General features: G+C 48.9%; 1 protein-coding gene across 1 annotated transcript; it reads right to left on the bottom strand.

The window, feature by feature from the left end:
* Positions 1-1,312: 1,312 nt before the first annotated feature.
* Positions 1,313-25,567, bottom strand: LOC115331637 (mucin-17-like). Its single transcript, XM_029993758.2, has 7 exons — positions 25,391-25,567; positions 22,949-23,101; positions 19,818-20,020; positions 18,992-19,183; positions 15,934-16,021; positions 1,499-12,488; positions 1,313-1,368 (listed from the first exon to the last, which is right to left on the bottom strand). Exons 1-7 carry the CDS (start codon positions 25,565-25,567, stop codon positions 1,313-1,315), a joined length of 11,859 nt encoding a protein of 3,952 aa, XP_029849618.2.
* Positions 25,568-25,724: the final 157 nt, after the last annotated feature.

Here is a 25,724-nt window from a genome sequence, read left to right as displayed (position 1 = left end):
AGGTTATTTGTGTCCTCATTGTCGGCATCCTTTTCACTGCGGTATAACGACTCGAGTGTCTGTCGCCGAGAAGAAAGAGGCACAAAACCGCTGATGTCTTCAATTACTTGTCCTTTTGCACCGGGTAGAGACTCGTTAGAGGGAGTTTCGGACACGGAACTATCCCGCCTGCTCTTTGCACCGTCCGGTTCAGCGTCATCAGTTACCACAGGGAGGACCTTACATGGAATGGATGTGCCATCCAAAACTGTCTCGCACGGCTCAAGAGATACCGATCGGCGCGAAGGCCTATTCGTAAGAAATGAAGACTCAGCCTCAAGATTCCTGTCGTCAACAGACGGGCGTTTCACAAAAACCAGGCCGTCCGATAAAACCACTAATGATCCTTCCGAGGTGATGAAACTTATGTCATGTGGTTTCGTTTTCTCACTTGTCGTTAACTGGCCGTCAGTTTGACGATCAAACAAACCGGACTGCTTTTCTTTGCCTTGAGTAACGGGTGTCTCCAAGTTTGTTTCAGGAAGAATACCCATTGTCTTTGGTTTTAGGCTCTGCGTTGGCGAGCCTTGAGCTTGAGGTGGCAGCTCTTGAGTTTCGATTTGTTTCGATGAATCATCGACGCCCGCGTTGGCTGGCAGCAAGATATCGCACACCCTAGGCTGCCTAGCCGCCAGTCTGACAGGTTGAAATGCATCCGCAGCGGGAAACGTACTTTCTCCCTCTGGAGGTTGCTTAGATTTAGCTTTTAGAGTTGATACTAAGGTTGCATGTTCCCTCGTTTTCTCTGATGGTGTCTCAGTTTGATTTGTAATTTGTGTAAGTAGTTTTGTGCCTGCGCCCAATGACTGCTCAGTCCGGCTTGAAATGGAATGCGAAACGTAGCCCTGATTCCTTTCCAGAACAGCCTGCAAATCCGGCGACGGTATGGTCGGTCGGCCAAACTGTCGGATGTACATTCCTACCTCCGTACTGTCAGGGACATGCTCGGACTGTTCTCCAGAGAACGGGTCAACTGTTCTCAATCCGGGAAAGCCGAACGGTGTTCCGTCCTTTATCGGAAGACTGGTTTGGTCAGAAGACGGGGGCGACATTTCAGACCGTCTTTTCCACCAAGAGACTGAAGCTTCTTCTTCCAGTGTGCCTGGAGGAATCGTTTCTAACTGTTTGTGCACTGTGGTACTCATATTCTGAACCATGATTGGTTGTTGGGAGCTCTCTTTCACAAACCCTGGAAACACGCTTGGTACTTGGTATCCGGATTTTTCCAACCCCTCAAATGATTGGTTTCCTCTTGTTTGAGGTGTTACCTGCTCTACCCGAGGTAATTCTTTTCCTGACTTCTCTTGTTTCTGGTCAATGTTAGATGCACTGGAAATTGAAACTATTTCTACATCTGGTATTCTTAATGGGGTACGACTTTCTGGAGTTGTAGGGAAAGACCTTATATCCTCTCCCGCCGCTGTGAGCGAAATTTGTGTGTCTGTCGGTAAAGCATTACAAGGAACGGTCACATCCGGTAACTCGTGGGTTGTATCTAAGTGTTGATTGACTGCGAGTTCATCAGAAGCGTCCAGCACCGGGAATAGCGGGTTTGACCTTACATCGTCACGAAGCGCTTCCACAGGAACAGGTCCTTGCTGCTTTAGGGAAACATGAGGACTCATACCCATGTTTCCTATATCATCGCAGTATACTGGACTCAGCGTGATCCCGATATCCAATTTCATGCCGTTGAAGCGTTCTTGCTCGGGTACGAATAAAGGAACAATAGGTCCCTCGCTAGAGGAAAGTTCATCATCTGCTCTAGCTGAAGCCGTACCAGATGTCGTATTAACCGGTGCTTCCACTACTGTCATTTCACCTTCACTAGGCGAAACCACTTGTGTGTTTTCTGATCTCTGTACAAGTTGCCATTCATTCGTGGCTAAATCTGTATTTGTGTCAGTTACATTTCCGAACTTTCGGCCTTCCGACCTTGATTCCAGGGGACCAATCTGCCGCTCTACCACCATCGATGGCTCATCTTGATATTTTGAAGGCAATTTGCTCGCCTGGGCAAGGTCGGGTAGGACATCAAGTGGTGCAGATGTTGATAAAAGTTCTGTTGGTTGACCTGTTGAGATCATCGTGTGCGTATTCACGGGCGCAGTGGACGTTACATATATTTCCTCTATAGGCACCACGTCTGGAAGTTGAGCTTCCAGTCTTGATTTCAATGATCCTGAGGACTCTCCTTCTAATTCAAATATTGACATTTCTTTCTCAATCGAACTCTTTTGTTTGATGGGATCACTCTCTAGAGACGTAATTACCGCCAACTCAGGAGAGCGTGTTGAGGACTGGGATTCATCTTCATGTTCCAAGTAGTCAGAAGTTTCCTCGAGTGTCATGAACTGCTTCTCTCTTGGGGGAGTCTCACTTTCAGTTATTTTCCCAGACGCTTCCTCTGATACGGGCGATGTCGGCCAAACAATGACATCTGGGAGATGAGTTTTCAGGCAAGCTTCTAAGAGAACAGGGGGCTCTGCTGCAGAAGCAGATGACGCGATTTCTTTCGTGGAGTTCGCCAATTGCAATGATTCGTCAATTTCGTTTGCTGAGAGTGAGGGCTCTTCGGCGCTCAACGGGATTTCAGGTGCTCTGTAAGTGTCTACGAATGATGCCTCAGGCTCTGCGCTCTTATGCGAAAGTAAATTGAAGCTCAGGTCTTCAGTTGGCGTCATGATTTGCTGTTCTCTGAACGATTTCGTTTTCTGAACATATAGAGGTCTACCGGGAGCACCCAGCGTGGTTATAGTTGGTTCAACCGGTCCTTCAGGTAATTTTGTATTCAGCCGACGTGCGACTTCTCCTTCTTCTACTGAAGTGCGCACCGTGTCGGGTGCTAGTCCTGAACTAGCTACCTCATGTTCCTCGGGTAATTCCAATGCCACTGAATCCAATTCTTTTATAGATCCCGGCAGTGCCTCCCCAACCGTTGTCGTAGGCAATTCTTTGATGTCTCTTGTCTCTACGGAGTTAGGTTTCGATCTTTCCGCAGATGCATATGCACCCTCTGTGAAATCGTATGACAGTGTCGTTGGCTCTAGTTCGTCGAGTGTGCTCAGACTGGGCCGTTCAGACTCTGTAACATCGGCACGTCTGAGCCATGGAGGTGTAACACGCGGTCCAGATAGGATTCGGCCGAGAGAGTCTACGTGCCCCGCAGCGAACTCCTGTTGTTCAGCTTCTGCAGACCTTTTCGTTGTGCTTCCTGTAATCAGATTGACCTCAGGTGCGAAGAGCATAACGTCGCGTTCAGAACTGACCTGAAAAGTTGACTCTCCTCGGGCATTTTTTTCATTTTTAGTCTTAGGAATATCCCCTCCAGGAGGAGGCTCGAATTCCGCCTTCAAGCTAGCGGTGGTCGATATTGTCATTGGTGTCCCGCAGATTGACAGGAATTCCCTCGAAGTCAGAGACGTGTCCTGGGCAGTGCTGTCTCCCGTGATAATATCTGGGATCGGTAGCTTGCCCAAAGTTGCTGTTGCCATGGGAGGAGCTTCTGCTATCAGCTTGTCAGGGGTCAACTTTAAACTGACAGGTTGGATTTTTTTCATATCCCCTTCGTTCGTCTCAGATTGGCCCAATGTTCCGGTCGCAATGGCGGATATTTCAGGTTCTTTTTTTCCAGGGAATTCCGTTTCTGATGATCTTGCCTCTGGTATTGTCTCAAGAAAATAAGTCGCGGCTCCTTGTTCGGTAATTACGGCTTCAGGCTGCCATGTGTACTGACCTAGTGTTTTCATGCTCGCGGCTGGGACTCCCGTCGACGAAGGACGCTCAGAAAGATAGTCACCTCGTTTTGTTTGTACCACATTTGTCGCGCCTTCTCCTTCAAATAGTTCCGTTGTCTTCGGTACCGTGTCGACCTGCGACATATCGTGAAATGGCGTTGCTTTCGTGTCGGAATCGTATAGGACCTCGACGGATGCCAGCTCGCCAACGTTTCTGGGTACCGTCATCTCACCAAACGTCTCGTGAGCAGCTTTTTCACGAGCTGCGCCGCTGGACGCCGGACCATTCTCCGCTGTTGGAAGTGTTACCGCAGTTATCGCGACAAGGGCGTGAGTTTCAGGAGCCTGAGGTTCTGGAAGGAACATTTCGAATGATCGTCCGCTCCCCACATCTCCCGGTTCTGGCCTTTCAATCCATCCTATGCGCGTATGCGAATCAGTCGTTAACTGTTCACTTGCCTTGTCTAGCTGCGATTCCGACGCAGCATCTTCTAGTGGATGGGACTCCAATTCTCTGGGCGCAAGCCCGATTGAGCCGCATTCGGCCTCCGCCCTCAGAGCACCTCTCACGACCTGAGGCGGTCCTAGGTGATCGAGTCGGAATAAAGTACCGTCGTCAGGCTGAGAGAGAGCTGTCATTTTTGCCTCTTCCGAAGCCACTTTGCTTCTTTCCTGGGAAGGTACTTCGGCAGAAACTGTGACGAGTGGCCATTCTGCAGAATTGTCTGTTTCTCGGGTTTTGTCCAAGTGACTCACTGACGGTTGTTCCAACGTTACGGGAACATCGTCTGTGGGTCCCGGAAAAAATTCATCATCTTTTGTTCCGCTAACACTGACTGACCGTAAGGGCGACAGTTCTGAGGGAGGGCGATCTGAGGGTCCCTTGCAGGTCTCAAAGTCGCTCGAAGCAGTCTCGGACCCATTTATCTCCCCGAACGCGTCCGGCCCTGCGTTGGTGCCGCCACTTTTGGTGGACCATTTCGCAGCGCGTTTAGCTGGCTCTCGCGGCTCGGACGGAACGAAGTCCACGGAGGTCTCGACAGAGTGTTTCTGATTAACCGGTTCGACCTTTTCGGCAAAGCCGAACTGCTCCCGAAATAGCGTAGGAACGGACGTCTGTTTCGTCGCGTTTTCGGACTGAGAGCGAAAAATGACCGGGGCCCCTCTGAATTCCTCCGTTTCTTTTGGTTCGGTAGACAAGCTAGCTTCTTTGCTGAAAGACTTCGGTTGCTCCTTGGCCATTCTGTTCATCGACAAATCTGAGAAACTCTGCGCCAAAGCACCGTGTGATTGAAGAGCCTTGAGTGATTCGTCATCTTCCGGAATATCAGGCATCTTGAACGAAGAATTGCTCAGGTTCGGCTCTATCACAATTTCGGTGTAGGAACGAGTTTCCGTCAACACCTTTGTCTCTGAGATGTGCTTCTTGGTCACCTTCTCCCTCGGGTAATAGTAGACTTCCTCAGTCTCCGACGTTACGATAGAGTTCTCTATGTTCTTTATTTCCTTCACCGACCTGTTGACAGAGGACTCGGAGACTATGTTTCGCTCTTTGACTGTGGAGTTCTTCCGAGCGTCGTGGATTATCGGAAATTCGGTTGACTCGCTCGTCGTGACGGGTTGGGAAGGGCCGGCTTGATCCTGATCGCTTTTGATGACACCGTCGACTCTGACAACACTGTTGTCTGTGGCAACATCGTCCTGCGTGGCGTTACCGGAGCCGTCCTGTGTGGTCTCTGTGGTTTGCGAAGGCGGCAGCACAGCTTGTGCCATATCTTGGGCCACATTCAAATCCAAACCTTCTTCATCGCCACCATCTGTTGCGATTGAGGTCTCTGCTATGATAGGTATCACGGTCGGAGCCTGGAAGACCGGATGGTGTGTCGCGCCTGCCTTGTCGTCTCCGGCCGTATTACTGGCTAAAAAACTGTCCTGTTCTTTACCTTCGTCTTCGTCCTCCACGTCTTCGTCACTCAAGTCCTCGTGCTCCTTGAGCATGCGCAGTTTTGTCACCGCGATCGAGTCTTTCCGGTTGAGCTTGAAGCGAAGAGGTGGGGGCGATGCTTCCCCTTCTTCCTCCTCCACTCCCGTGTTGGGCATCTGCGGCGTCGAAACTTCGAAAATCTTCACCTCATCCGAATCCTGGAACTCAATCCTTCGCCTCTCGTCGGGCTCCGCTGGAAGCGACGACATGGCGTTCGGATCGTCGAGAGGCTTGAGGCTGGACTGCTGCTCGTCGCCCTGCTGGTCGTCAAGAGAGAAGGAAGGGCTCTCACGTTCTTCCTCTACCATCGTGTCGTCATAGACTCGAATGGCCACGGGCTGCTTGATCCTTTTAGGCTTGTCCGAAGCGACTGAAATCGACGGCGAGGTGGCAACGGAGCCGTCCTTCATGACCAGAGCGGAACGCGGTATGCTCTCGGTGCTTTTGGCCGTGGTCTCCGGGGTAGGTTCCTGCTCGTTGAAGGCAGCCGACCTCTGGAGCACGCTGATGTTGGAATCGTAGGATTCAATCGACTCCTCTTCTCGCTTACTCTGAACCTCTTCCTTTGTAGTGGACTCCAGGTGAGTGTCCTTGTGCTCCAGACCCGTCGAAGTATCGGTGACAACCTTGGAGCTTTCTTTCTTTTCGATAACTGTCTTTGTGACGGTTTCTAACACCAGCGTTTTTTTAATTATTTTGATAGGTAGTTGTGACGAAAACTTTTTTTCTGAACCCGGCGCCTGGAAAGGTGGGGCCGGAACGTTTTGAGGGCCGCTTGCCAGGCTGGGACCGGCCGGCGCTGTTCGAGCGGTTTCCATATGCTGCCCCTGGTCATCGGTTATCACCGAAGTCGGTGTTGTGTCTGCAATTGTGTTGTTTGTCGAAGACCTGCCCATCGATTGCGCCGTCAGAAACACCATTCTGAAGGCCTCTGTGTCCGTCACGGAGGATTGGTCTTTGAGTGGCACAGCCGTTGTGCTCATCACTTCGCGTTGTTGGGCGATGTACATATGCTCCGGGAAGCTGCTCGACTCTATCTCGATATTCGTATTAACATGTTTCGAGCTAAGTAGGCTGGGTTCGGACACCGTCTTTCGATCAGAGTTTTCTTTTCCTGTTTTAAACGAGCCATCGGAGTCAGCACATTTTTCATCACCGAACGTTTGTACTTCGGAAGGCTCTGAGCTGAGGGTTGGCCGGGCCATCTGGATCTTCATTCGGGTTTTATCAGGCCCGGTAATAACAAATGTCGTGCGAGTAGCGTTGGTGTCAGGCAGCATGTGCCCGTTGACCGTAACACCTGTCTTAGTGTGAACCATGTCATGCGACGACTTGGGAGTGTCCTCGTAAGTTATTCCCGGCTTCGGCGTGTTTATTGTTGTAGGAAGCGGGTTTACTTTAGCCATGAACACTTCCTTTGAAAACTGGGGCAGTATATGTTCTGATTCCCTGTGCGAGTTGTCCCGGTTAATTGAGCTGAAAATCTCCTCGGACTTGCTTCCAAACGTTGGAACGGAGGAATTAGTGTATGCCAGTGTGCTCAAGTTTCTCTGTAAGGACACTTCCGCCCTGTTTAGTGCGAGAACCCGCTTCATGATTTGTTCAGCCCTCTTCTGGTTCGACTCATTCTGCGAGGCGTTTTGTAGAATCGCTCGCTTAAAGTTGAGTTCTGATAGCTTTTTGCTGATATTTTCCATCTTTCGCGTCGCCTCTGCTTTTGGAGTGGCGTTGATGGCGTTCTCGTTTTCCTCGCTCACGGTGCTGAGGTCCAGAACGTCCTTGATGTCAGCCATCTTCTGCACGAGGCTCGGTGCGTGGCTTCTGCTCTTGCTTCTTTTCGTAGAAGCACAGAAGCACGCAGCGTTTGTGAGACTTTCAAGGCCCTTCACCACCGACTTCTCACTGATAAGTTCGACGGAGTGGCACACTCCTTCCGCGTAGATTCGGGTGCGCTGAAGCACGGGAGGCTTCGAGGCCGCCCTCCTCTGGGAGCGAGTGCGCTTTCGCTTTGAAGCGTGCTCTCTAACTGGCGGGGTATCTGAGTCGGAAGATTCCTTCATGCTGCTTTCATCCTCCTCTTCGTCACCCATCTGAGACGGTGTTTTCTTTGAAGGTACCGATTTCTTATTTTCCTGGGGTGCACCGTCTGGTTTCGGTTTCGCAGAACTTTCCTCTGTCACTTCTGAGAGTATCGAGAAAGGGGTAACGTTGTCATCAACCAGTTCTACAGAATATGTCGGGGTGGAGGCGAAGATGCGTGTCTTATGCAACACGTACTGTTGGCTGCGTTCACCTAAACCTTTCTCGCTCGTTGACTTGAGAGGTTTGGTTTTTTCGCCCAACATTACAGAAGAAAGGATGTCTACGTCGGAAACAAACGAAGCAGCTGGAACAGTGCTTTTCGACTTACCGGTTTCCGAAGCCGCGCTGGGACATTCTTTGCTTTCAATTTTATTGACAGACCTTGGTCTCTCGAACTCATTCGAAGTCGTGGGTTCCACTGTGTCTTTCAACACACTGCCGTCACTGCGCGCCTCCATAAGAAGCGTCAAAAGGGGTCTTTCAGAACATTTGTCTGATTTTTCATCGAGCAGGCCCGATACCTGTCCGGAAACATTGTCAGTCGCAGAGCTAGTTGATAAGGCAAACTGGGCGCTGTGCTCCTCATGGGTCGCGGGTTGCAGGCTGCTTGTCGCGGACAGGGTGCTTGTGGTAGTGAAAGGCACCTGGGACCAGTCTGTTACACAGTCACTACCAACGCCCTCGGAAACGGCCGGCATGTATCCGGTTGTCATGCTTTCTCCTGAGACTGAGCGTAGCTCGCCGGCTGGAGGAGTCAAACCGTTGGTACCGATGGTCGGTATTGTTGACGATGCCGATGGAACCTCTGCATCGGAGCTGAACACGGAACTGCTTTTTCCGCCGGCAAGCTGATGCGTGGTCCACTCCGGGTTAGCTTGAGGCATAATAAAATCAGTCTCTTTCGGTACGATGGCTTTCTTTGGATCACTAGACTCTTGTTCTATCTCCTCATACCCTTTCCCGTCGGTTGTTTTTGGCTCGACACTTTTTGTCAATTCTTGATCTTCACCGAGCTCAACTTGCGTGTTCTCGATTACGGGTTTCTTGATGTCCGTTGGAGATACTTTTTCATGAAGTTTCTTGCTGACTTTCTCCTCGGCAGCCCCAGCCTCGATGGGGCTCAATTCGCCAGGCGTGGATTTCTCGTTTGCAACTGACCCCTCCTCACTTCCGCTTTGTTCTTCCAGCTCGTCTTCTTGCGGCTTGTCAGGTGACTCCTCCGTCATCTTCGGAGCTTCTGTTTCCGTAGGAGTCTCCGAGGACAGAATTTGCCTCTTTTCTTCCGGTCTCTCACCGAAGTTCAAAATGGCTTCAGATAGGGACTCGCCAGGCTCCAGCGGAGAACCCTTAAGGTTTTCTCGAAGCAGCTCTATCTCAGCGTTGGAAACATCAACGTCAGGCTCCGCTGTCGCAGTCTCAAGACCCGTCTGCAGTTTTTCTGGTTTGGCGAGCGAGACATCAATGCTGGCGGGCCTCTCGTTTGATTCACTGAAGAACCTGTTCGTTTCAAGGAGGGATACGCTTTTGCTCGCCTGTATGTTGCTAAATTCGCTGAAGGTTTCGCTTTTTCCCGCCGAATCTGGCGCGGTTTCGGCTCTGGAATCGCAAACAAAAGGGTCGTCGCTCAGGAATTCGGTATTGAGGGTCATCGCTGTTTCATCCTTTGACGACTGAACTTCCTGTGCTGTTTCCACCGGTGTCGACGTTTGCTGGAATTGGACCCCCGCCTCTTCAAAAATTCCAGCGAAGTCAGAATCCGGTTTCTTTTGTCTGAGCTCCTGTAGAAGCGCGGCCGAAATCTGTGTGGGCGCCTTTGCGGTCATCTCACTCGCTTCGCCGAACGCGTCGACGATGTCTTGAAGCGGACTGTCACGGTCCCCTTTCAGTTCGCCGGAATTACTTAATTCCTGGCTTCCCTCGAACGACGACGCAAGGAACACTGATGAGTCCGACACCTTGTTCTCAACTGCCGTGTTCTCCTCGGGAGCACTAAGCATATCCGCTCCTGCTTTTGCTTCAGAAGCTCTGGAATCGCAAACAAAAGGGTCGTCGCTCAGGAATTCGGTATTGAGGGTCATTGCTGTTTCATCCTTCGGCGACCGAACTTCCTGTACTGTTTCCACCGGTGTCGACGTCTGCTGGAATTGGACGACCGCCTCTTCAAACATTCCAGCGAAGTCAAAATCCGGTTTCTTTTGTGTGAGCTCCTGTAGAAGCGCCGCCGAAATCTGTGTGGGCGCCTTTGCCGTCATCTCAATCGATTCACCGAACGCGTCGACGTTGTCTTCAAGCGGACTGTCACGGTCCCCTTTCGGTTCGCCGGAATCACTTAATTCCTCGCTTCTTTCAAACGACGATGCCAGGAACACTGATGAGTCTGACACTTTGTTCTCAACTGCCGTGTTCTCCTCGGGAGCACTAAGGATATCCGCTTCTGCTTTTGCTTCAGAAACTACACGGTACGGCTTCTCATCAAGTTTGGTACCTGTACCTAGGGCCGCCGTCTTTTTGACAACGTCTTCAGAAAAAGCAGTGAGAAAAGGTTCTTCAGCCGGTCTCTTGTCGGGTTCATGTTGCTCTGTGACCTGTCTATTTTCCTCGTCGGGGTCCGTCGAGTGAGGGGACACAACCTCGAGTTCGTTTGATGGAGTTCCACTGTCACTTCTACTAAAGGATCCCGACACCGTTTCTGCACCTTCCGCGAGCTTCTCAAACTGTGGAGTCGTGCCTGGTGTCGGAGACAAGGGTGTCTCCACCGTTTTCGCAACTGATTCACTAGTTGGCACTGTATCCCTGGCGCCTGAGTCAGATTCTGGTGGAAATGCTGTGACAGCGCCATCGGTGGTCACTAGGGGTAATGGGAACCATTCTACGCGCACTGATGTTTTTGTGTCTGTACCGGTTGGAGTGCTAGGTGTGACCATACCCGGTGACAAGTTCGGAGACGGCTTGTCGGGTGTAAGTACCAATGAAGAATCCCACTGCTGCCCATCCTGCTTTACTTTGTCTGTAGAGCTTTGGTTGCTAGGTGAGTCTACATACGCTGGCGTTCCTGGGAATGAATTGTCGGGTGTAAATGTTATTGGCGGCTTCCAGTCTCGAGACTTTAGTTTTACCGTGTGTACTGTATATGCGGCACTTTGCGTACTAGATGGGGTTATACCCGGTGATATTCCCGGGAGCGCGTTGTCGGGTGCAAGTTCCGTTGCAGACGGTGCTCCCATCTTGCTTTGTTCAAACATATCCGCTTCTTTCGTCAGGTTCGGAATGTCTCTTTCTACTACTCTTCCTGAGATTACATTTAAGGCAGAACCCGTCGCTGGTTGGTCATCCGCGTCTGTAGTACTTTCCGGAACACTACGTTCTTTCATTTCTTCGTCACTCATGGTTTCGGCGTGTTCAAACTCCATAGAGTTGCTTCTGGGCATGGAACCTTCCCTCATGAAGGGTACCGTTACTGGAGCGTCTCCTTCTAGTGACTGTGATTTATCTTTTGTGGACTTCTCCTCGCTAAGAGACTTCGCTATCGAGCCCGTCTGGTATTCGGACATCTCGGCGCTGTCCCATGAAAAAGCTGGAAAAGATTTCTCGGAAGCTGAAGGGATGGCCGTATTCCCAAAACCAGAGTTGCCATTTTTCAGAGGAGCTTGGCATCTGTCTGCTCCAAAATGCCTCCAGGGAGCCTGGCCGGTAAGGTCTTGCTCCTCAGCAGCAAGGCTGTACATGGAAGAAGTACGGCTAATGTCTTTCGCCTGATACGATTCAGCAACCGAGTCTGATCTCTCTGAGAAAGCACCCATTTCCCCGACAGATACCGTTGACGGTCGGGTCGAAACCGGCGACGGCGCAGAAACTACATCAGCCGAATCGGGTGACGCGTCTTGCACTGCACGCATCTGGTCTGCCGAGGCCACCTCACCAAACGAGTACTGCGAAGATGCATAGCTTGTGCTGAGAGCTCGTTCACTTTTGGTCTCGCGAGTCGAGTGCTCCTCGACGGACTTCCGACTTCCGACAGTCTTTTGCTGTTGCGCGGTGTTTTCTTGTTGCTTCGCGCTGGACTGGGGAACCACAAACCTTTGGTCTTCCGCTGTCTTACCCGCGGCAGGAACCACGTTTGTGCCTCCCGACTTGATCGCTGAACTCGCCGTGTTTCCGGTGTCCGTCTTGGACCACGGGGACAGTTCATTTAACGCGCGATGTCGAGACGACCTGGACTTGCGAATAATATGAACGGTGCGAACCTCCTCGGTTCTGGTTTGGGAAACTTTATGTTCTTGGGTCTTTTCCTCTACGAAGGAACCCGAGCTGTCGCCGGTCATGGGGGTCGATATGAAGGAGGACGCGTTGTGACTGGGTCTACCGAGAGGAGCCGTGTTCGTCGGCAAAGGTCTGAAGAAAGTGGCGCTGTTCGCGCGAAAGAAGTTGGCACTTCGTTCGTCCCCTTGACTAGCGCCCAGGGTGTCCGCGCTGGCCGTCGTCTTCGCCTGGTCCTTGAGGACCAGAGTGGCACCCGTTTGAAAGAGCGGGTTGTCTGTCAGGGACCGGTCGGAGGTTGCGTACGTGGCGCTCGCAGGATCGGCCGATACTGACACTCCGCTGGCGGATACGGAGCAAAGCTCGTCATCTTCAGCGGCCACTGAAACCTGTTAGGAAGGAATCAAGCAGACTGCAGGCGCATACCCAGTGTCCTTGGTTAAGGGGAAAAACGGTGACCCACTCTAATTGTTGTTATTGAAGCCCACACGTTCAGCAGATTGAAGGCACTCGTGGCCATGAACCAAATTGGTTAAGATTAACTAAATTGCTGTAGTAGCGTTTTTTTAATAAGTGAGTTTCTTTTACATGGTTAACACTACCATTGCGGTGTCAACTAATGTTTTTGCCTCTTGTACCGCACAAGAGTCACTGACCGCTTGAGAAACGCGTGGCCTTTCACGATCAGGTTTCCTGATTCAAGATTTGTTCTTTGGTGCTCTTATTGGCCGAAACCACATTAGCTGCGGAGCAATGACATGTCTGGTGGAACTCGAGACGCCTGGCTTTTCCCAACCTTTTAGGGCTATAGAGGTTATGTTTTGACTTCGAGAGCAGTGACTATTAATGTCAACTGAGGAAATTATTGTGTGTCCGTTCGCAGAGTTAAGACCGCGCTTGAGAGAAGCAGGCATGCGAATTTTTTTTTTTCTTTTTCAGTCAACCAGGTTACCGCGATGTTTGTTTGGTGCCTGGAGCGCGTCTCCGACCGGCGGGTTCAGAGTCCTCCTGTCTCGCCCATCCATCGAAAGTGGTCCAGAAGTGCCACCAAATGACGTCACACAAGCCGGAGTGTCCTACCGTTGGATGTCGCGACCCTGGCCCCGGGTCGTAAAAATGCTGGCGTGAATCACGTGCGAACGCAAGTGTCACTACCGTCGTGGCCTACTAACTTCTGGCTGCCGAAGATTCTGTGAAGTGTCGCAGTGGAGAGAGACCTGCAGCGGAACAGGCGTCTGCCATGTCCACCAACGCTGCTGGGTTACCACCAGGATCGCAACCGTCGACAGCATGACAATTCTATAACGTCATCAAGCGGAAATTGAAGGACCACTTCTTTTTTTTTTTGGATGCGGTAAAAACACCAACCGGAGACGCGGCCCAGGCACCATATTGTTAGTGTCGACACCGGGCATCACTGTTGCTCGCGCTTGCCACTGATAGTCGCTTATTCTGTGGCTTGCTGCCATCTTATTGTTTTAAAGGGATCTCTAAAAGGAACGACTAAACGTGGCCTAAATTTTGCCTATAGACCCACTAAGTAGAAAAAAGATTCTTGAGCGTTCCTATGAATCCGAGTTAAGTATGCGAGCGCGCAGCGTCTTCAACAGCGCAATCGTCGCGGCATGACGCCAGAAGCACTTGTTAGTCTACTAGAAAGTACTAGACGAAGGGAGTATTTGTAGGTGCCTGGATGCGTCTTTGACTAATGCGTTTGGCGCGTCCTGATTGGCGTTCCTTCAATTTCTGACTGGTGACGTAAAAGCTAGGTTAATGCTGCGTGTTCGTTGCGATACTTGCTGTGGTGCAGCGTAGTAGGTGGAGAGGACAAACGTGTGTTCTGCTTTAGCTCCCTCTAGAGGCTGTCAGTGAACCAAAACTTCAGTGTCCATGCGACGGGACGCCGCGTCGACAGCGGCGTTGGCGCCCGCACACCTTCGTCGCTGGCCATGATTGCGACATTGCGTGGCAGAAACCAGTTGTTATGGCGCATATCGCTACCTTTAATGCCTTTTTGCGAGCGGAAGCGGAAGGGGGTATACGCTGTTGAACGCTTCCAGAGTAGGGACGTAAAATTTCCCGAAATTTTGATGGGCGTAAAAAAAACGTCTTTTTTTTTTTTTCAAATTTTTGTTTTTAAAAAAATACGAAAAATTGAAAAAAAAGAAGATTGCACACATAGCTATGAAAAACCCGATACATTTATTTTGTTTACATTGAAAATAATTTAATTGTTAGGTTACTGCACCACGAAATTCCCAGGCTTCAACAGAGCTTCTGGTTTTTAAATCTAGGTATGATTTCACGTTAAGGCATTGATTTCACATCAAAGCGTCAAGACTGACATTTCTTTCAGTCCGTGTCCAATAATTCCGATTCATTTCCGCTTGACGCGTCAATGCTTCGCTGTGCAGCGGACAAAGCCTTAAGGACATTAAGGTTGGAGTGCACGTAGACAAGTTTTAGCGCGCGGTTTCCCGCGAGCCTGTTGCATAGCTTTGTGTGCACATTTTCAAACTCGGACCAGTGTCTTTCACATGCCGTAGATGAAGGGGGAATGTGCAGTACGCGATAATTGAGGAGACTGAAGGGTTGGTTGAAGCAAAGTCCTCGCCACCACGTGGATGGATCCAGGTGCTTTGCAGACTCCCAAACTCCCTTCTTTTGACCAAATTCCCTCGGAGGATCTGCATTCTGCGACGTTAGACAAAAGTTTCCCGACGTATTCTGCGACGTTAGACAAAAGTTTCCCGACGTCCAGCGAGAGGTGAACGTCGACGCCACCGGAGCGCGGCAGCGTTTCAAGTTTTTGAACTCTGTTTTTTTGTTTTTTAAATTTTACTTTGGTTAAAAAAAAGTTTTTTTTTTCCCCGAAATTTTTAATGTTTTTTTTTTCAACCGCTTTCATCTATATTCCAGAGCCGTTTGTACCGAGAGAGTTTAGCTGATGGACGGAGATGCTGACTTGCTAGGCGGCCCTCCCCCTTTATCGTCTAGAAATGCTGTACGGGCGGCCTTAACGTGCATAGAGTACGGCTTCGTTGCCTGGAACGGAGCTTCGACTGGTGTGTTAACCGTCCTATCCTGCACACATGCATCGAAAGTAGTCCAGAAGTGGCAACAAAGGAGGTCACGGGAGCCGGTGAGTCATATGATGCAGAGCCGCTTATACTGAGAGAGTTTGGCCAATGGGCGGAGCTTGTTGCCAGCTGGAACCAGCGGATTTTGCAATAACACAAAATGGCGCTACTTCCTTGTTTTTATTCCTGCGAAATCGCAAAGAGTTCCTATGAGTCGAAGCCCCAATATGGCGGACGGAAGTAGTCATTCCCCGGTTACCAGACTACGCTGTTGTGGTTGCCATACCATCAAAATCTCCTTAAACGGCCAAACTCTCTCAGTATAAACGGTTCTGACATGCTGCAGGATTCCGTAATTCTGGCGGTTGGTGGTGGAAACGGCGGTGAAAAAGACGATCGGACGCAAGGGTACTTGTCGTCTCGGTGTCCCAACTCGAGTCTGCTTTGGTTTTCGCCGACTGTCTGAGAGCAGAGCGATCTGCAGCAGAACAGGCGTCTGCTGCATGCACGTCCGCTGATGTTCCACCACCAGGATCGCGGTAGGCAACAAGATGACACTTTTGTGACGTCATCAGGCGGAAATCAAGGGTTCACATTTGTGGACGGGATAAACGCACGAGTCAGAGACGCGCACCAGGCACCATGTAGTACGGCTAAAACTGAAGCCTGCTTGCCGGAACGCAGGTAACGATACGCCAGCCGCGTTTCCTTCGGAATGGAAGGCTGTAATGGACTCCGGAGAGAGCGGACTTACGTTCGATTTTCGTTCGAGCGGTGTGTACTGACGAGTCATTTTCTTGTCCGAGTGGGCCTTGTTTCCAATTTCGTTGGAAATCCAGGAACTGGAAGTGTGTTTTGGTGTTAGTGCCTAATCGCGCGAGATGTTTTTACACAGACACATTGAGCGAGAGGGGTAAGAGAGGTCCCATTTGGACAAAACCGAAGGCAAGACAAACCAATTTTTTTTACGCGACAAAAAAAAAAAGAAAAAAAAAGAACGAACAAGCAAACAAGTTAGCTTCTAAGCAATCAGACTAATCGTCACCGGCACAGCCTCTTTAAACCTTTCAACAAACACAACACTGCGCACTCCATGGAAACGCCAAATCGATCATGTTTAGCAGACATGTACACGTTACCCCAAGAGAGTAACTACATACCGTTACTCGTTACTCGCTGAAAATAACTAACACGTTACTCGTTACAGATTTTCAAAAGGAACGCGTGAGTTACCTCAAAAGTAACAAGTTACTTTGACGACCGAATACACAACTGTTTTTGTTTCATGGTTTATTGTTTTCTTTCTAGTAGCCGTTGCACTTAAGCAGTAGCTGCCTCTCAAAGTTTTCATCACTTATGTTTCCGCACTTCCTTGAGGTTACTCCTCAAAAGTAACGAGATACCGTTACTCGTTACTCGGCCTTAAAAGTAACTAAATACGTTACTCGTTCCTTTCCTAAAAAAAGTAACTAAATATGTCACTCGTTACCGAAAAAAGTAACTAGGTAGAAGTAACTCGTTACCTGTAACGCGTTACGTACATGTCTGGTGTTTTGTGTCTGCCATTGAGCAGTATAGCTTACCAAAAGCGGCCCACTGGCAACACCAGCCTTCTTCTGTGCGCGAGAAGCTTTGCTTTCGATTAGCATAGGCGGACGAGTCTAGGTAGACTATAGTCACTGACAAGAAGAGCAGGGCATGGTTTGTTATACTCACGCTTCTCGCTTCATGATTGGGTCTTCGGCATCCTTGTTGGCTAATGTCGCAATCTCACTGGCTCTGGAGCGATAATGAGAGGCTGAAGACTCGCCACACCCTGCGCTTCTTGAAAGCTGTGAGTGACTCTATAGGGCGAACTGGCCGCCACAGCTGTGTACACCGCTGTTGAGCGCGTGCTAATTGCGAGCCTCCGCCAAATTTCTTTCACACCGTCGAAGCTGTTCTTTTCAGCAAATACCAAGTTAATAAGGCATTAAGAAAAAAGAATGCGCGTGTACAATTGTAAGTCTGTTTCAAAAAGAATTGGGTTGTGTGTATGTTTATACAGCCTTGAACTTGGTCTGCCTCAACGGGCGACGAATCTCCCAGCTGTAGATGAGAAACTTAGCCAGTGCAGTACAACCGCAAGCCTGGGGTCTTTAACGTATATCACGCAGTAGCGAGACACGACCGCACGCCGGTACGATGCTCATCCAGATCGAAACGGACAGGGGTGGGGATCTGGTTCACACATCTCCGTTTTCTTACGTTTTCATAGCGTGCGCGACCAAAGTGTCGCTGTGATCAGCCATCCATGATTGGTCAAACGCTCCCTCTTACGTCTTGAGTAGGATCGTTTCTGTTCTCATCGGCGGGTATAAGACCAATGTCGGACTCTCAACTCCGACGGTGTTAATTTAAGAACGTGACGACTATAGGCTTTCAGCGCGCCTTCTACGTACCGTCAAACTTGTCGCTGGCTACTAATCACCCCGGTCGTGACGTCAGAGATAAGAACCATAAGAGGGAGACCGAAACATCTCGTCGAACTCCGACCGTGCCGTCCCCCACCCCCCCCTTTGTATACGGCTACATCTACTAGGTGCGACATCTCGTTGTTAGTAAACGTGTGGGTAGTGGTCCGACACCCTGTGTCCTGTCAGCCGAAAACCGCATTTCACAAACGAACGGCAATCGAGCAAGTGCTGTCGTGCCGTTCAAATAAATGAAAAACTAAAAAAAAATAAAATCAATAAGGGGACGCGGCGACGCACCCCTATTGATGTCACCCTGTTAATGCCGGTACTGCCTATGCGCCGTGAAACAAGAGAGAGAGAGAGGGAGGAGAGGAGACGAGAGCGCGCCGGGATCTGTAAACGCCGAGCTCTGATTGGTTGGATTAGATTAGGTTAGGTTAGTTTAGGTTAGGTTAGTGCAGTTAAGGGCTCCCGTGCCCTTGACTGCACTGACATAGAAAGAAGAACTGTCACGGTCTGTCGAAGTTGCAGTGTGACAAAGTGCGCGATCAAAAGCGTCGTTGCGGTCAGTTATCCACGATTGGCCAAACCACAAGCAAGAGAGCTTTGTCAGACTGTCAACTTCGACGATGTTAGTTTCGGAATGCGATGGGATCCCCAGCTCCCAATGTGCATTTTAAACACAGCATCGAACTTGTCGTCGCAACTGGTGGCGAGCAGCCAGGGTAACAACTCGTGGCGTCACGGCGAGGCAAATCTCGGTCCTGACGTTGCGGATGGAGACCATAAGAGTGGCACCACCGAAACATCTCGGCGCTAATAAGCAAAACGCTCACTAAGACGTCTCTATTTTGATTAATTTTGATTTCATCGACCGAGATAAGAACAATGCCAAACTAAGCTTTGACAGTGTTGGTTTAAGAATGCGATGATTCCACGCTTCCATCGTGTTTTTTTTTACACACTCATCATCAACTTCGTAGTTCGAAACTTATGATAAGTAGTCGTGATTACAACTTGTGATGCCGCGGCGAGGCGAATCCTGGTCGTTACGTCATGAACGGAAACCATAAAAGAACGGCACAAAAACCTGTCGTCACTAATAGGTGGTAATCACTAATGTAATTTCGTCAATCACTTCGGGCCCGCTGCACGTTTCAAGATACCTGACAACCCCCTAGCGGCGTTTTCTTTCTACAAGGAATCTCTGGAGTATACGCTTTCAACATACCGCCGGCGTCAGATTTTCCTAACAGGAGTGCTGCTCAGAATGCTTTCCACTACCCGACAAAGATGACAGCAACATAAAAGGCATTATTGGTATGGTCTACTTTTCCTCAAAGAAAGCAGACTCACGTGATGGCGTCAATGACGATCTTTTTTACGGTGACCATCTCCGGAAGTCCAGGGTAGTCCAGGCACTGGTTCAGCTCGCTCAGGTTCATCTGGTCGAAACGCACGGCCGACATGACCTTCTCAGAGTTGGCAAGGCGCTGTTCGGGTGCGTAATTCAGCCAGCTCATGCCGGCTTCGAAGACTTCGGCCTCACTGCGGAGATGGCGCGAAAGGGTCACGAAAACCGACGTCTACCTGTTGATGGAACGCAGCTGAGAGGAGCACCAATAAGTTCAAATTAGCATGCCCAATTAACCCACAGAAAATATTTCAAATAAACATTTCCTCTACTTTACTCTCAATTTTTGCTTGCAGAATGACTTAAATTTAATTTCCAATAACATAAATTTTATGGGTTCAGGGGGTGATAATATTAAGACCCATTCTACGAACCAACGATGTATTGAATTGTAATGTCTGTCAATGAAGTCTTCTGGCCGTCAACATAATACCGAAAACGAACGCATCGCCTAATTGGGATCAGCACACGACTCCCACTGGGCATTATCTTGATTTGTTTTCGTGTTCTTGGATTGATCTCCATCTCACGAACCTTAGATTACCCCCTTCACGTTGAAGCAGCGTAACTCTAGGACCGTCTACGTTCTAAGTGACACGCTCAGTTCAGAACATCACCGATGTTCCTTCGGTGTCCTTTCGCAGTATGACACCTGCCTTGTGGACCTTGCGTGTTTGTGAGAAGTGTCTGTTGTATTTTGTTTAGTTCCTTTAGAGAGACAAAGCCGTACGAGACGCAGAGCGCGAATGGTGGTGCCTTAGACCATACCAATGGCACCCGATGGTGTCGGCGCTCATCAGAAGGACAATGTCGTCTACGTCCATCTCCAGAAACTCCTTGGTGGCGACCACGGACATGAAGTGGGCCGTAAGGAAGTTGTACGCCCGGCGCTCTTCCTCGGTCAGGTTCAGACGCCGTGCCGCAGAGTACATCAGAATTTGCTGACCAATGGGAGTCGTCTCGGTCTCCACCTGGACAGCCAAGTGACCCCGTAAGAGAACCATTTTCAATCACTTTTTTGCTAGTGCTGGAGAGAAACAAACAGGCCAGAGGTATAACAAGACATACAAAGGTCATCACCTTCAACGTTACCTTTTTATCAACTGTTCTTGTTATATGGTCTTCACCACCCACCTTCGCTTTCTATAAAGGATATAAGTTCGTCGCATCATCATTGCATGAGGCGCCACGAACGTTCATGGTATGGTGTGTTATCCTTTCTACGGTGCCACGGCTCTTCCCAGTATTCTTCATAATCATTATTGTTATCGTCACCATTATAATGATTGCCATCATTATTGTTACAGTTTTTATTATTATCATCGTCAGCATATAGTCATAACTATTTCTGCACGATGACGTGTCCCGACTCAGTCTTTAGTAATAACCCTTGTTCAAAAGCATTTTTCTGTGGTCAGATGGTAGCGATCAGGATGAAGAAATGCTTCTTACAGCGTGTCGTAACAAGTCCTATAAAAGTGTTCGTTAGCTGTTCGTCTAGCGCAGGGGTTTCCAAACGTTCTGGCTATCTGGGGACAACTTTTCTTGGCAATGAAGCGAAAGCTTGGGTACCCGTGCTCGCGCGCACGTTGAGCGTCGATCACAGCTGTGCTAACGCGGTTTTCAGTTCTTTGGAAATGCCGGAGAAAGCTGTCCCTGAGATTATGAGTCCCGACTGGGGACTTGTTGAAGTATATTTATTTATTTATTTATTTATTTATTTTACCCTCAGGGCACAAAGGCATTAGAGAGGGGAGTGGGGAACACAAGGAACAATGAACAAAATCTCAAACAACTCAAACAATAGGGAACATGAGGTTGGTAATAGAATTACAAAAAAGAGCGTGGTCAGTCATTGATGTGAGAGATGCAGGTAAGCGGTTCCAATCGTTAGAAGTTCTTGGAATAAAAGAAGCGTAATAAACGTTAGAGTGACAAAATGGTACACCAACTTTTTGACGATGATCAAGGCGTGCTGAAATAAAGTATGGGGGGATTATCATTTGGGCTTTTAGGTAAGGAACATGGTGATAGATTTTATGAAAAAGGGAGATTCGGAAAACCATGCGACGATGTGCGAGGGTCGGAAGTAATAATGTGCTTTTTATTGACGTTACGCTTGCTGTGCGGTTATAGTTGGCCAGTATAAAACGTGTAGCTCTGTTCTGAACTCCTTCAAGTGAGTTGATGAGGTAGATGGTTGAGGGATCTCAGATGGAAGCTGCATATTCGAGCTTAGGCCTAACTAGTGTTTTATAAAGAGTCAGTTTTAATGACGATGGACCTAAAGGAAAGTTAGAGGGTCGGAAATTAGATAAGACAATTTAAACGCGGAAATACTAAACATTAGGGTCATAGTCGACATTTAAATACAAAAATTAAAACCAAAGCAAAAAAAAAAAAGTAAAGTGGATAAATAAATATTTTTTTAAATTTTAAGTGCAATTTTTACTATTTATGGCAGTACAAAATAATTGTGACCCCGAGAATTCACCACACATCAATCGAAGCCCATAGGAACTTTGGCATGTTCACGCAGGGCAGAATACTAATGAAAATGGTAGATTAGGTCAGATCACTACGCACATTATTCACGAAAACGCAATTATTTTTGCATCGTTACACAGACATGAAGGCGGGAACTATGTATTGTAATTCTGGTAATGTAAATATAATTCCGAGATAACCTCCGTTTTGATGCAGTTTTCTATGCATGTGCGAATAGTGGATTTTGAGTTTCGTAGCGAATTCGAAGCGAATAATAGTTCTGACCGAATATTTTTGAATCAAATATCGAATAGTTTCTTCAATATTTCAGTCTTTTCACTACAGCAGATGCCTAAACGAAAACCCATCTGAACACGTAAAGGTTGTTCTGAAGCATCCAATTGTCCATATAAAAGCTAGATTTTATCTAATTACATGGGAATGGGAATGGAAAGTAAACGATGTATTTGACATAACGTTATGCGACAGCGCATTTGGCATATTTAATTCATATAATTGAGTCCATTGCATACATGAGAATGGCAAGTAAACAATGAATCTTATATAAATTAAAACCTATAGACATGCCCAGCTATACCTAATTTATGGGATTTATAAATCTTCTTGCTATATGCAAATAGTCTTTATTAGCTCTAGAATTTGAGAAAACAGAAGACAATCATGAATGATGAACGTAGATTGTTGGACAAATCTGCCAGACACATCTTTCATAATAGCCACAGTTTAATTTTGAAAATTTTAGTGTAGTGTAGATTTCAACATTCAAAAAGTTCCCCTTTCTTTTTACACACGACACGCGCGCATGCATCATCCCATTTTAAAAGGGGTCTTTCCTCTTAAGAACTCGGTTGAAATATTTGTACTTTTCGAAGTGCAGATCGCGGCGGGTTAGCCCCATTGAGTGCGCTTCTTGCCGAGCACTTGTGCACTGCGGATAAGCAACACCCGCGGAAGCGAGCTCCGTGGGTGTTGCTTCTCCGCAGTGCAGGGTGCTTGACAAAAAGCGCGCTCAGCGGGGCTAACCCGCCGCGGCCAACCATTAAAAAAATATGAATATCAGAGTTCATCCCGAAGCAAATATCGAATAGCGTGTTATTTGACACTACTATTCGAAAATTCGAATATTCGCACAACACTACAGTTTTCTCTAATTCTTTCTGATATCTTCGGTTGTGCTTTTGTGCAATATTTTTTATGTTTTTTTTTTTGCGTTGGTATAGCGGACCCCAGGCCGGTCATCACTGGAAAGACTGCTGCCACCCGCGAGCCGAGTTTTGGAGGCCCCTTGTCTGGCGATATGAGGTACTTAGAAACTAGTAATGTAGCGTTGAGAGAAACCTTCATCAAAACTACACCCGATGCTGTCAATGGAGATGGCGCAACACACCAACCTGAATGCATTTTTTGACGACGTCGGACATGTGCAGCCTGAACGCAGCGTTGAACACGTCCGCTACGATCTCGGGGCTCATGTCCAGCTTGCCGGTCGTCATGTAATTGTAGAGCACGGCAAACGTTGCGGCTGACACGCCCGACAATTTGAGCTGCGAGAACCAGGAACGACCACCATAGAGATAACGACGCTGTTGCAAACTTGGTTTCCGAAGCTACTAAGAAAAAATCGCTTGGCTTGGACATTTTGTTAACTGCAACGAAGGTGCGAGAGCACTAAAACGCAGTTCCTACCCAGCCGCGCAGCTCACGTTTTCACGCCAAGGAAAAGGAGGGGAGGGGTGCAGTGCTAGCACACCACAAACCCCTTTCCTCCAGCTCTCTCTCTCCTACGCTCTCTCTCCCTCTCTCACACACACATTCACACTAACACGCACACACACACACAAACACACTTTCGCGGAAATTTCGCGCGGCGCACGCCATTGGTCGCGCGGCGTGACGTCAAATATAGAGCTGCGTTTCTTTAGTGACTGTCCCATGACATTGATATGGTGAGATCAACACCAACACGAAGAAGCAAGGTCCTTGGAGTGTTCCCGTATAAAGTGACGGCTTCAAAAAAAAAAAAAAAAGAAAAATAAATAACAGCGAAGCGTAGTCCTGCGTCCCGATGTGATCTCCACTTTGGCCAAATGGAATATATACAAAACTAACCCCAAAGAAAGTGAGGCTGGGGAAGCACTTGACAGAAACATCGCGGTAGCCTCAAAACGGCAGCCGCTGTATCTCCAAGAGACTTAAGCCTGGTTCAGACAGTTGCGTTTAACTGCGTTGCGACTGCGAGAAACCAGGACATCCCTGCTGCTTATATTGCGTGCCAAGATGATTCCTTGAATTGGATTCCACGCTTCATACGAAGCACAGATGTGCCGGTGACCCGCTTTCGGTTCTCGACGCAACGCAGTCAAATGCACTCAAACGCAAGTGTCTGAACCGGCCGTCAGTCATTGCAGGTCAGCTGGTAGAAATAACTTAAAAGGAACCTTCCGGAAGCCGAAGAGTGGAAGCTGACGGATCGACAAAGGACCTACCCAAGCAGCACGGATTTTGGTCAAGCAATGGCCAATGTCTGGCGATGGTCTTTCGGCCAGTGGCCGAGAGGGGCCATTCATTGGCCAATGCTTGGTCGATGGCTGATGGCCAGTGGCCATTGGCCAATGGCCAGACAAAGGCCAGTCACCGGCCAGTCTCTGGCCACTGTCTGGCCACTTGGCCAAGGACCATTGCCAGCCGTTAGCCAATGATTGGCCAACTCTGTGCTGATTGGGTACCTACAATCACCCACAACCCGAGAAACAAAGAGCGTGAAGTCTTTAGTAAGTTATTGCCCCTCAGCCAATGTACTGCGGTGTTGGCCGATGACAACGCCTTAAAAATAAATCATGAAGCAAATTTCTTGCTCTGTTAAGAAGTTTTCTTAAGTTGTCAACGATCATAGTTTTTTTTTTTTCCACAAAGCTAAGTTTTTTGGTGAGGTGTCAGCTTGCATTCTGTGACTTCGAGGAGCCTTCTTTCCAAGTTGAATAGACTCACTCATGTTTGTGACGTCACGGCTAAGTGTTGGTGCTGCTTCCATCCTCAAGAAACGCGTTTTCGAGCTTGTGCGGTGCCCCATTGCTTCTGTAGGTAAAATCTTTTTTTCTTTTTGTGGTACAAAAACTATACATTAACACGCGGCTCTCACATGAGGCCAGCTTCGGTGGCGCTACTATTGGCAGGACGTATGCGCGAAAGCTTCACTTCACAGGAATCTGGTCGTACGCCCCAGGACCACACCTGGCGTGGGCTCGCTTGTTAACATCGCGTCGGCCTATGTGGAGAGCAAGTCGTCTGCTTTTTGCGCAGGAGTTGCGGTGACGTCAGAAAGACGCCGAGCTGTGATTGGCAATGATTAAAGGATAGAGGGTAGACCTCAAAGCAATCTGCTTTGAGGTCTATTTACTATTCTTCATTCCCAACCAATCAGAGCTGGGCATCTTTATAACGTCACCAAAACTCCTGCAAAATAATAATAAAAAAAGATGAATTTGCGTTTTGCATTGTGGTCAGGAACATGAGAACGGCAGGGCGACATTTTCGGATGCCCCGCCTGCAGCACGCGCTCACTGCCCTCTTGCCGATGGTTGGGTGCGCGTGCACGCCCGAAGCCCACCAGACGCCGAACTGCTATCGAATCGGTACGAAGCTCGCACAGGAGGCAGGTCAACTGAAACGCCTCCCTCCAGTTCTTATCCCGCCAGAGACCATAGATGCTCCGTGGAGACCAATCTAGACGCAGGCCTTCGTAATATGCACAAACGATTGTCCTTTTTTCTTTTTTTTTTCCGTTGTTGGTGCACTTTGAAGATTGGTCCAATTTGGAGGTTGGAAAATGTCACCTTGTTCTTGTGGCAGTTCTCCGGCTTTTCGAGCGTCTTCCTGAAGAACGGGCTGCACTCGATGAGCAGCTGTCGCTCGATGTGGAACGCGTGTCCGTCCACGACCACGTCCACGTGCGAGCGGGGCGCAATGCGGTGCATAGCCCCGCGCTCGTGCTGCAGCACGGAGGAGGCCATCCTGCCCGCCCCCCGGGGCCTCGCCCGTCGCTGCACGGAGGCAAGAAATGCGCAACAACACTGAATAACGCGTACCCGGTTATCCTTCGGAAATTCCACCCAAAAGACAAGGTCCGCGCATTTTTTACGTCACGAGTGCACTCCCGGCGCGCTTCAA

This window comes from Ixodes scapularis, unplaced genomic scaffold, assembly GCF_016920785.2.
Source record: "Ixodes scapularis isolate PalLabHiFi unplaced genomic scaffold, ASM1692078v2 PGA_scaffold13__105_contigs__length_92229423, whole genome shotgun sequence".
Classification (NCBI taxonomy): Eukaryota; Metazoa; Arthropoda; class Arachnida; order Ixodida; family Ixodidae; genus Ixodes; species Ixodes scapularis.
The sequence above is the reverse complement of the archived record's forward strand: the minus strand, read 5'-3'. Positions and strand labels throughout refer to the sequence as shown.